The 12,667-nt window shown below is 48.7% G+C and overlaps 1 protein-coding gene across 1 annotated transcript in view; it reads left to right on the top strand.

Annotated features, from left to right (window-relative positions):
• Nucleotides 1–1,305: 1,305 nt before the first annotated feature.
• The window catches only part of LOC119292503 (beta-fructofuranosidase, insoluble isoenzyme 3-like), an 87,719-nt gene continuing 76,357 nt past the window's right edge, over nucleotides 1,306–12,667 (top strand). The window contains exon 1 of the mRNA XM_037571323.1: nucleotides 1,306–1,343. Within this exon, the coding sequence (XP_037427220.1) occupies nucleotides 1,306–1,343 (38 nt within the window). The remainder of the gene's footprint in view (nucleotides 1,344–12,667) is intronic.

Raw genomic sequence — 12,667 nt, 5'->3', positions numbered from 1 at the left:
GTTTCATCTAGTTACTGTGGCAATGACAGGTCATGCAGAGGAAATGGGTTCAACTACCGTAGCACACAACAGTTTGAAACGCGTTGTCTTAATGCAGTAAAAGAGAGTAGAAGTGAGAACATGGGATTGTATCGATATGATCAAATGGTTGGTTGCTTGCCTGAAGGGTCGATGCACTGATATTGTTCTTCGTTAGGGTAATCGTGGTACTCCTCGGAGGCAGAACCTGCCGCAAAGAGCACCGATACGCAAATATCACCAAACAATATGCAACAATATGATGCATGCATGAGGCATGGCAAAATGAGTGTATTGGGCTAATGCAACTAAGACCAGATGGGTTTGAACCATTTTGAATCAAAGATTCAAGTTTCAAACTCATAAATGACCCTTTTAAGTGCTTTATCTTGTTCTGCACTAAACATAAGGTTAGCTTGCTTAAACATGCATGAAACCACTACAGATGGATAGATTGGATTTTTCTGATCATTTTTCATATATAAAACTTTGCATTTGGAGTTACAGATTAATTTCTATGATTTTTTAAAGTTTGTGGTATTTACTGGAATTTCCTGTGTAATAATAATTCCAGTAAATAAATTACTGCGTCAGCATTACGTCAGGATGACGTCAACGGTCAACAGAACAGTCCAGGTCAACCCTGACTAGTGGGTCTCGTGTGTCAGTGTAATTAGTTTAACTAAATATTAATTAAAACTTATCCTGATTAGCTAACAGGGCTGGGCCCCACCTGTCATTGACCCAGGGGGGTCAAACTGGGCCCACCCATGGTCAAACGAGGGGTCAGTGGGGTCAACTCACCGGCGTTTAGCCGCCAGCGAGGCCGAACGCGGCGGCGAGAGTGGTTTTGTGCATTCCGGTGACCAAAGGAGCCGCGGAGGGCATCTACGTGTAGCTGGGAGCAAGCCGCAGCTCTTGGTGGTGTTGGTCGAGCTCGGGGTGGCCGGAAACGGCGCCGGCGACGACTTTGGCGGTCGCCGGAGTTCGGGTGATGATGAACCCGAAGCTACGGGGCACGGCGAGGCTCGTGGTGAGGTGCTACAGGTTCCTGCGTGTGCGGTGAGTGCGTTGGACATGGTGGTGTGGCCAGTGGGTGGCCGGAGTCACGTCGGCGACGAGCTCCGTGGCGGTGCGTGCGGGTGAGCTTCATGCAGTCGCTACGGGGCTTGGGAGCGAAAAAGGAAAGGGGGGAGAGGTAGATGGGCTCACGGCGATCTCGAGGAACCAGACGGCGCGGTCGGGGACGAGCTGGTGCGGTGATGACGGCAAAGGGGATCTCCAGCGATGGCGGAGTCGGGCGAGGTCAGTGCAGAGGCCTCGAGGCAAGCAAGTGCTCGGAGCTCGCTAGCTCGAAGAAGAGGAGGGCGGAGGAGCTCCTGGACACGACGGCATGGCGCAAGGACGACGGAGAGCGCGACTACGGTGACGGTGCGGCTGCGGTGGCGTCGGCCATGGCGTGGGAGAGCGAGGGAGAGAGGCAGGGGGAGAATGGATGTGTCCACGGGGTTCGGGGCATGACGTGGAGCTCATCCAGGCCAGCAGAGAGGCGAGGGGAGGAAGCAGGGCGGCGGGCAGCTGCGTGGCGCACGCTGGTGCCGCCGTCGAGCACCTGCCTGCCTGCCTGGCGAAGGCAAGCAGCTCGCTGGAGCGGCTGGTGGGCTGGGTCGGCTAGGTGGGCTGGCTGGTGGGCTGCCAGGTTAGTTCCCTCTCTCTCTTTTTATTTATCTTTTTTTATTTATTTTGTAGCTTTGTGGACTTTCTAAAAATACCTAGACAACTCCAAAAATCACCAAACTGCTCATGGCCACTAACTGGAATATATCCAGCATGGAACATTTTAGTTTGGGATTATTTGAGCATTTAAAATAATTTATATAATTTAAATGCCCAAACTCAAATACTTATGATTTAATTCAAAAACCTTAAGATGACCTAGAAAATTGAGCACCACTTTTGGCAGAGGTTCTGAACCAAGACAAAAATGATGGACATTTTAGAAGGGCATTTCAGGTTCATTGAAAATATTTTCCTAGTTGGTTTCAGAGGGGGCTGGGGGTTCTGTCATCCCCATTTCAAGTTTCTGTTGAGAAAAATAGACATGATGCAACACTCTAATGCATGAATTAGCTAGGGTGTGACAACTCACCCCCACTCAAAAGAATCTCGTCCCGAGATTTAGGTTCCTCCGGAAAGAAGGCGGGGTACTCAAGTCGAAGACGATCCTCCCTTTCCAAGTTGCTTCCTTCTCAGAATGGTGCGACCATTGAACCTTGAGAAACTTGATATTATGATGTCCAGTGGTACGCTCGGCTTGATCGAGGATACGAACGGGGTACTCTCGATACGTGAGATTATCTTGAAGATCAAGCGTTTTGTGGTCCACTCCACGGATAGGATCCGAGAAGCAACGCCTGAGTTGAGAAACTTGGAAGACGTCGTGGACTCTGGAGAGATGCGGAGGTAGTTCCAATTGGTAGGCAACTTCTCCTCGTTTAGCGAGAATGCGAAAGGGTCCAATGTAGCGAGGAGCCAATTTGCCTTTGATACCGAAACGATGGGTTCCCTTCAGAGGAGTAACCCGAAGGTAAGCCTTCTCGTCAACCTCAAAAGGCATAGCTTTATGTTTTTGGTCATATTGACTCTTTTGACGAGATTGGGCTGTTTTCAACTTTTCACGAACAATGCAAACTTGCTCTTCTGCTTCCTGGATCATGTCCAGGCCAAAGAATTGTCTTTCCCCGGTTTCTAACCAGTTAAGAGGTGTTCGACACCTTCGTCCATACAGAACTTCAGAAGGGGCTTTACCCAAGCTAGATTGATAGCTGTTGTTATAAGCAAATTCGGCAAATGGAAGGCATTTCTCCCAATCCATTCTGAATGAGATAACAGAAGCTCAAAGCATGTCTTCTAGAATCTGGTTGACACATTCTACTTGACCACTTGATTGAGGGTGAAAAGCAGTGCTAAAGGAAAGGCGGGTTCCCATAGCATTTTGGAAACTTTCCCAAAATCGAGAGGTGAAGAGACTTCCTCGATCCGAGTTAATTTCCAGTGGAACACCATGGAGGGATACTATTTGGGAGATGTACAAGTCTGCTAGTTGACTAGCGGTTATAATCTCGCGAACAGGCAAGAAATGGGCTACTTTGGAAAGACGATCGACAATGATGAAGATAGCGTTATTCCCTCTCTTGGTCCTGGGAAAACCGGTGATGAAATCCATACCAATTTTATCCCATTTCCATTCAGGAATAGCTAAAGGTTGAAGGGTGCCAGCAGGCCGTTGATGCTCTGCTTTTACACGACGACAGACGTCACAACTAGCAACAAACTGAGCAATGTCTCTCTTCATCCTAGTCCACCAGAACCTCTGGCGTAGGTCCTGATACATCTTGGTACTACCGGGATGAATGGTGAGAGGAGATTCATGAGCCTCCTTAAGGATCAACTGCCGTAGATGCTGGTTCTTGGGAACCACTAAACGGTTCTCAAAGTACACAACACCATGATCATTTGTGGAGAAACATCTAGCACCTCCGCTAGCAATGTTCTCCTTGATTCTAGATATTCCTTTATCTCGCTTTTGGGCAGCGATAATTTGATCCGTAAGAGTAGGTTTCGCCACCAAGGTGGAAAGAAATCCTTGAGGAACGATGTGAAGATTAAGCTTCTGAAATTCCTCATGGAGGAGCGGTTGACTTTGTTCTAACATCAGATTGTTACAATAGGATTTACGACTTAGTGCATCAGCCATGACATTGGCTTTTCCAGGGGTGTAAGTTATCCCTAAGTCGAAATCTGTGATCAACTCAACCCAACGTCTTTGCCTGAGATTCAAATCCGGTTGGGTGAATATGTACTTCAGACTTTGTTGATCAGTGAAGATTTCGCAACGATTACCGAGGAGGTAATGTCGCCAGGTTTTGAGTGCATGGACTACAGCTGCAAGCTCTAGATCATGAGTAGGATAGTTCTCCTCATGTGGGTGCAACTGCCTTGAAGCATAAGCAAATACATGACGATCTTGCATAAGAATGCAACCTAGTCCTTGTCGCGAGGCGTCTCAATAGATAACAAAGTCCTTAGAGAAATCTGGTGGTACCAGTACGGGAGCAGATGTCAGGTGTCTTTTCAGTTCTTGAAAGCTGTGCTCACATTGTGGAGTCCACTCGAACTTGTTATCTTTCTTGAGGAGTTCAGTTAGAGGTTTGGCAACCTTGGAGAAGTTCTCGACAAAGCGGCGACAATAGCTCGCTAAGCCAAGGAAACTCCGAACTTGCTTGACCGATTCAGGTGGAGTCCAGTTAAGGACGACTTGAACTCGCTCGGGGTTGACAGCAATACCCTTACCATAAATTACATGTCCTAGATAGGTCACTTCTGGTAACCAAAATTCGCATTTAGATAACTTGGCATAAAGGCGATGCTCTCGAAGTTTCATCAACACGAGCCTTAGATGCTCAACATGTTCTTCTTCGTTCTTGCAGTGATGAGTATATCATCGAGGTAAACCACGACGAATTTATCCAAATACTCCATGAAGATTGAGTTCATTAAGCGAGAGAAAGTGGCTGGAGCGTTGGTTAAACCGAAGGACATGACGGTGTACTCGTATTGGCCATAACTAGTAACAAAGGCCGTTTTAGGAATGTCCCTGTTCCTGATTTTGATTTGATGGTAGCCCAACCTCAAATCCATTTTGGAGAAGATTGAGGATCCAGCGAGCTAATCATACAGGTCGTTGATCCTAGGGAGCGGATACTTGTTCTTGATCGTGACCAGGTTAACTGGTCGATAATCTACAACCATCCGATCCGTACCATCCTTCTTCTTGACGAAGAGGACGGGACAAGCCTATGGAGACGAACTAGGACGGATGAAACCCTTTTTCAAGGACTCATCGAGTTGTTTCTTAAGCTCGGCTAGTTCTAGTGGTGCCATTTTATAGGGTCTTCTAGAAATTGGGACAGTTCCTGGAATAAGATCTATTACGAACTCGACATCTCTGTCAGGTGGAACACCAGGCAATTCTTCTGGAAAGACATCCGGAAAGTCACGGACTACCGGAACATCTTCGAGGTCTGGCAAAGGACTGGCGTTAAGAGAAAATAGCTGTCGCTTGGCTACTCGGGTCAAGACATTGACTATCTTTCCCGAAGGATGGGTGAGTTGAATAGTCCTAGAGAAGCAATAAATCTTGGCATGATGGGATGACATCCAGTCCATACCCAAGATGATATTAACATCCGAAGATTTGAGAGCTATCAAAGATGCGAGAAAAACAAGTCTGTCGACTTGAATTTCATTTCCATGGCTTACTCTAGAGGTTTGCCATCTAGAACCAGGAGTAGAAATTTCCATAGTGGACGGCATGTCACAGAATGCGGTGTTATGCAAACGAGCATAATTTTTGGATATGAAAGAATGAGATGCTCCAGTATCGGAAAGAACAGATGCCGGGTGGCAATTAACAAGGAGCGTACCGAGAACGACGTTGGGATCCTCTTGAGCTTCTTCAGCAGAGATACAGTTGACATGGCCACGTGCAGCGGTGGCCGGCTTGGCGTAGAACGCTTTCCCTGTCGGCTTGCCACGGCCACAGCTTTTCCAGATTGGTTGGGGTTGGTCTGGGGACACTCGCGCAGGTAGTGGCCCGATTCCCCACACTTGAAGCATGTCACGGAGCTGGTGCGTGGAGGAGCATTGTTGGTTGGACCACCATAGGGCTTGGCTGGAGCAAACTGGTGAGCTGGACGAGGCGCCTGATAGGATGGCCTCAGTGTGAAGCTGGGTGGCAGGGCAGTGTTAGGCACCCACACCCGGCGCTTCTGAGGACCAGGACCGGATGAGGAACCCATGTCACGGCCATGCTTGCATGTTGCTTCATAATCAGTCTGACTAGACTCAGCACTGATGGCTTTGTTTACAAGCTTCTGAAAAGATGTGCACTCATGCAGACGGAGGTCACAGCGAAGCTCAGTGCTAAGTCCCTTGCGGAACCTTGCTTGCTTCTTGGCATCAGTGGAAACTTCCTCAGTTGCATATCGTGCTAGGTTACCGAACTCCCTGCTGTATGCATCCACAGAGAGTCGGCCTTGAGTGAAACTGCAGAACTCCTCACGTTTACGGTCCATAAGACCCTCCGGAATGTGATGTTCACCGAAAGCCTTGCTGAATTCGGCCCAAGTTGTGACCTGGCCCACTGGGCGCATGGCTCCATAGTTCTCCCACCAGAGACTGGCGGGGCCTTCAAGATGATATGCAGCAAATGTGACCTTGTCAGCCTCAGCTATGAGTGCAGAGCGTAGCTTGTGAGTAATACTGCGAAGCCAGTTATCAGCGTCGAGGGGCTCGACGGAGTGGTGGAAAGTGGGGGGATGTAACTTGATGAAATCACTGAGTGACACCAAGTTCTTCCCCTGATGGTGTGCCATGTTTTGCTCGATGCGCTCCAACAAACGGTTGGTCTCCCGCTTGTTTCTCTCGGCCTCCAGCATAACCTCGGCCAGAGAAGGAGGGTGAGGCAGGTTTGTTTCCCCAACTCTGCTGCCTTCGGCCTGCTCTGGGGGAGCAGGGTTGGTGCGGGTGTTAACCATCATAGGAAAACAAGACAATGGTTTAGTCCAGGATGGTAGGATTCTGACATAGAAATGTAGAATGTAATGGATAACTTGGAATGTAAGATGATCATCCGTATGACATGGTAGATACAGAAACTGCTTCTTTTATTCCATCGTCATACACACCATACAAGGTTTAGTACAAAACCAAACAAAGTACTACTATGGTGAAAAGAGGATTACATCTCATCGGAGGCATTCCAAGCTCCTATACATTATTTTTCTACACCTCCGGAAGGCGGTACAAGCTAAGTCATATCCCACGAGTCACGCAGGACGGTGGACGATACAACTAGTACGATACTAGCGATACTACTACTAACTCAGACATCTCCGTAGTAGTCTTCATAGAAGTCACCTCCATAGCCTGGAAGCTCAACATGATCATCCGGAAACAGTCGGTCCCGTGGAGCTTGTGGACCATAGGGGCTAGGATGAGGTCTTGGACCAACAAACGGTGGCCTGTGGAGACCACGAGGTGGGGTGATGCCTCCTACATCACGCCAATCCATCATGTCTGGCAGAGCAGATCTCACAGGATAGAGATCTCGCATATCCATATATCCAGCTTGCACAGCCGGTGCAAACCGAGTCAAAGTGGCCCAATGATCAGCACGGGTATTGAAAAGCTCCAGTCTCAAGGCCCGATTTTCACGGTCCTTGTCTTCAAGCAACTGTGTAGTGGTGCGGGTTAGTGAGTCCTCCTGAGTGGAGTCAGCATAGATAGCCTGGAGATACCCGTGTGCTCCTGGGAGTGAAGCTGGCATATACCGGAAGTCGGAGTCCCGAAATAGGCCAGTCCTGACTCGCATGATGGTCATTATAGAGTAGGCAGCATCCTGCACAGCCATCTCAATAGTAACCCCGAGTCCATAGGAGCAGTGGAGGGGCTCGGTAGATCCAGGATAAGATGGAAATATCCTGACAGTGCAAAAATATTGACTTTGATTAAAGTCTCGGAATTGCTCTTCGACCGTGTACTCAGGATACCAATAATACCCTGCCTCAGTCATTACCCTGACCAACATGGCAGTATGGCCGGGTACATCTAGACATCGAGTCAAACGAACCACTTGATTCTGAGGACGGGAAGCCATCTGGAACATGATAAACACAAGACATTAAGATTCCTGGCAGAAACTGGACAGCATAACGGCTGTAAATGCTCAAAAGGATTTTGAGGCATTTTGCCAAGAATTGCATAGACACTCAACAACATCATATCAAAGTTCTGGGTCCATCTTAGCAACATAATGGGGTAGTAGAACTGAACTAGGCTTGTATCCATCAACCTATAAGGTACTACTGATTAGTAACACATGAACCTGATAGAGAGGGGAGATCCTAATTCCTTAACCCCCGGTGGAAGAATAGACTGACTCAGATCAGAATGTCATGAGATAGAGAAGTAAAAAGAGCCTTATGTTCCATCCCACAATCAATTCCCCTACATATAACTAAAGCATTTCTAGACTCAACATCGACCAGTTTGGCTTGGAGAACCTACAGGCAGTCCGGCTCTGATGCCAACGCTGTCAGGACCCCGACTCGATGCCACATCGATCTAGCATGTAACACCTCATATCACTTTGCGGCCTCACGCACGGTATTCCCACGGGTGTCGTCTTACCTTTGCCCGAGACCGTTTGCGCCTTTTGGCACACGTATATGATAGTGTCGCTAGCATCCATATGGTAAGGAGCCCGGGCTGACATGGCTAATCGTAAACCCAAAGTGGCACAGACTTACAGGGACAGGCATCCATGACCCAGCATCGAACGTGTCGGTCATCAGCAAGTGAATCCGGGCTGTAGCACTGGGCTAGCAGGACTCCGGTATCCATCGCGTGACATTTCCCCGAAGGGACAGACACAGGAACAAAGAAGGACACATGCCAGCTAGCCTAAGTGTTCCGGAGCAGTAGCAAGCTACCAAGGCTCAGTGGAGACACTAGGAGACATTTCCCGGTAAGAGAGGCTACTAAGAATAAACAACTAGATAGTCAGATCCCACACATACCAAGCATTTCAATCATACACACAATATGCTCGATATGTGCAAATACAACAAGGCATCACAACATGACTCTACAACACAAGTACTTTATTTAAAGGCTCAGGGAGCCATACATATCATACACACAAGTACGGGTCACACGACCCAGCATTCAAGTCATACAGATATACAAGCCAACAGCGGAAGTAACTTGTCTGAGTACAGAAAACTAGTAAAATAAAAGAGGCTTGGGAAAGCCTGGCTATACTACATGGTCCTTCACAAGCTCAGGATCACCACCTGGGCCTCAGTCTACTCATCGATGTCAACATCTACGAAGAACCCATCAGAAGGGGTTGCAGCGTCTTCTGAAAAAATGTAAATTAAAGCAACATGAGTACAAAGGTACTCAGCAAGACTTACATCAGATCCTACATACATGCACATTATCAAGAAGGGTTGGTGGGGTTATTGCAGCAAGCCAGCTTTGACTCTTGGCTAAGCTATCCTACGAGACACCAACTTGAAATGGTTTTGCACACATGAGTCCACTACACACCACTTCAATACACCACCGAGGATCCACCTCCGTCATCCTACGGAAGAGCCATCCTCGGCACTCATGCTTATCTTGAGATTTTTTTTGTAGTATCCATTTACTTGTCTATGAACTGTATAGGCAACCAAGTAGTCCTTTACCGCGGACGCGGCTATTCGAATAGATCATGTTAACCCTGCAGGGGTGTACTTCTTCATACATGTTTCCACCACTTAGCGTCTGCACACGACATGTGGTCGGCAGACTTCAAGCGAAAGCCGACGTGGGTGTAGACCATGACCTACCTAAACACCTAAGTCTCTAGTCCAGGTTTATCACCTATTCAGGTTCCATCCGCAGGGAGTCCGGCTGGGGTTCCACATACGGCCCCGAACAATGTGTACAGGGTTCTGAGACACCTAACGGGTGCCCGGTATTCCCGGCCACGTACCTACCGCATCACAGCCCACCTCGCGGGTCAGCGCTGCCCACGGCCTCCAGTAAGCTACAAACACCAGAAACTACTTGCAACTCCTAGACAGAGGACTAGGGTGAATAAGAAGTCGAGCGGGGTCATATTTCAGGGCCCAATGCATGGTAGTAGCTGAATCTTAAATCATACATACAGATCTTAGTGCTTAAGGTCGGTTTCAATGAAACAACCCACCATGTACTCCTACATGGCCTTTCATCGATACCTTTACCAAATTGTGTTCATCACATCACTCTCATTACCGGCATGATCATTTCACTCTAGCCCATCACCCAGATGAACCAGACCTGACACGACTCTAAGCATAGTAGGCATAGCAAGGTAGGAACAACACATACATATGGCTCAATCAACTCCTACACATGCTAGTGGGTTTCATCTAGTTACTGTGGCAATGACAGGTCATGCAGAGGAAATGGGTTCAACTACCGTAGCACACAGCAGTTTGAAACGCGTTGTCTTAATGCAGTAAAAGAGAGCAGAAGCGAGAACATGGGATTGTATCGATATGATCAAATGGTTGGTTGGTTGCCTGAAGGGTCGATGCACTGATATTGTTCTTCGTTAGGGTAATCGTGGTACTCCTCGGAGGCAGAACCTGCCGCAAAGAGCACCGATACGCAAACATCACCAAACAATATGCAACAATATGATGCATGCATGAGGCATGGCAAAATGAGTGTATTGGGCTAATGCAACTAAGACCAGATGGGTTTGAACCATTTTGAATCAAAGATTCAAGTTTCAAACTCATAAATGACCCTTTTAAGTGCTTTATCTTTTTCTGCACTAAACATCAGGTTAGCTTGCTTAAACATGCAAGAAACCACTACAGATGGATAGCTTGGATTTTTCTGATCATTTTTCATATATAAAACTTTGCATTTGGAGTTACAGATTAATTTCTATGATTTTTTAAAGTTTGTGGTATTTAGTGGAATTTCCTGTGTAATAATAATTCCAGTAAATAAATTACTGCGTCAGCATTACTTCAGGATGACGTCAACGGTCGATGGAACAGTCCAGGTCAACCCTGACTAGTGGGTCCCATGTGTCAGTGTAATTAGTTTAACTAAATATTAATTAAAACTTATCCTGATTAGTTAACATGGCTGGGCCCCACCTGTCATTGACCCAGGGGGGGTCAAACTGGGCCCACCCGTGGTCAAACGAGGGGTCAGCGGGGTCAACTCACCGGCGTTTAGCCGCCGGCGAGGCCGAACGCGGCGGCGAAAGTGGTTTTCTTAATTCCGGCGACCAAAGGAGCCGCGGAGGGCATCTACGTGTAGCTGGGAGCAAGCCGCAGCTCTTGGTGGTGTTGGTCGAGCTCGGGGTGGCCGGAAACGGCGCCGGCGACGACTTTGGCGGTCGCCGGAGTTCAGGTGATGATGAACCCAAAGCTACGGGGCACGGCGAGGCTCGTGGTGAGGTGCTACGGGTTCCTGCGTGTGCGGTGAGTGCGTTGGACATGGTGGTGTGGCCAGTGGGTGGCCAGAGTCACGTCGGCGACGAGCTCCGCGGCGGTGCATGTGGGTGAGCTTCGTGCAGTCGCTACGGGGCTCGAGAGCGAAAAAGGAAAGGGGGGAGAGGTAGCTGGGCTCACAGCGATCTCGAGGAACCAGACGGCGCGGTCGGGGACAAGCTGGTGCGGTGATGACGGCGAAGGGGATCTCTGACGATGGCGGAGTCGGGCGAGGTCGGTGAAGAGGCCTCGAGGCAAGCGAGCGCTCGGGGCTCGGCTATCTCGAAGAAGAGGAGGGCGGAGGAGCTCCTGGACATGACGGCACGGTGCAAGGACGACGGAGAGCGCGACTACGGTGACGGTGCGCTACGGTGGCGTCGGCCATGGCGTGGGAGAGCGAGGGAGAGAGGCAGGGGGAGAATGGATGTGTCCACGGGGTTCGGGGCACGACGTGGAGCTCATCCAGGCCAGTAGAGAGGCGAGGGGAGGAAGCAGGGCGGCGGGCAGCTGCGTGGCGCATGCTGGTGCCGCCGTCGAGCACCTGCCTGCCTGCCTGGCGAAGGCAAGCAGCTCGCTGGAGCGGCTGCTGGGCTGGGCCGGCTAGGTGGGCTGGCTGGTGGGCTGCCAGGTTAGTTACCTCTCTCTCTTTTTATTTATCTTTTTTTATTTATTTTGTAGCTTTGTGGACTTTCTAAAAATACCTAGACAACTCCAAAAATCACCAAACTGCTCATGGCCACTAACTGGAATATATCCAGCATGGAACATTTTAGTTTGGGATTATTTGAGCATTTAAAATAATTTATATAATTTAAATGCCCAAACTCAAATACTTATGATTTAATTCAAAAACCTTAAGATGACCTAGAAAATTGAGCACCACTTTTGGCAGAGGTTCTGAACCAAGACAAAAATGATGGACAATTTAGAAGGGCATTTCAGGTTCATTGAAAATATTTTTAGTAAACCCTAGTTGGTTTCAGAGGGGGCTGGGGGTTCTGTCATCCCCATTTCAAGTTTCTGTTGAGAAAAATAGACATGATGCAACACTCTAATGCATGAACTAGCTAGGGTGTGACAGCCAGCCCCACCCCGGCACCTAGAGTAGTACACCTGAATACTCCCCATTTTCTATCCCCACCTCAAAATAGACTTCTCCACGGCACCGCAGCCTTCGTGCTCCTCCCCTTTACATCGGCGCACTCGTCCACCGCAGTGCATCTGCCTCATTGACGACCTCGTACGCCGCACTAGAGCCGGTACACCGTCGTCGTCGTAGACGGATCCTCTTCCCTGGCATCGTCTTCCACGGTCTCGGATCTGCTTCCCGGAAGCTGACACCAAGCGCAGAAGTACCACCGTCGTGGACAATGAACTAAATCCCGTTGCTGACCATGACTCACAGAGGCCGCCGCGACCATCGTTCTCCTCCTCGATTGGTAATGTGTGTATTGAATCACTTAGCTGTACATGTGCAGTTCCAATTTTGTTCATACCTACCCTTCAATTTTCCTGGGTGCTATTGTTCCCGTAAAAGT

This window comes from Triticum dicoccoides, chromosome 4B (genome assembly GCF_002162155.2).
Source record: "Triticum dicoccoides isolate Atlit2015 ecotype Zavitan chromosome 4B, WEW_v2.0, whole genome shotgun sequence".
NCBI lineage: Eukaryota > Viridiplantae > Streptophyta > Magnoliopsida > Poales > Poaceae > Triticum > Triticum dicoccoides.
Note: the sequence above shows the minus strand (reverse complement) of the source record. Positions and strands in the feature narration are given on the sequence as shown.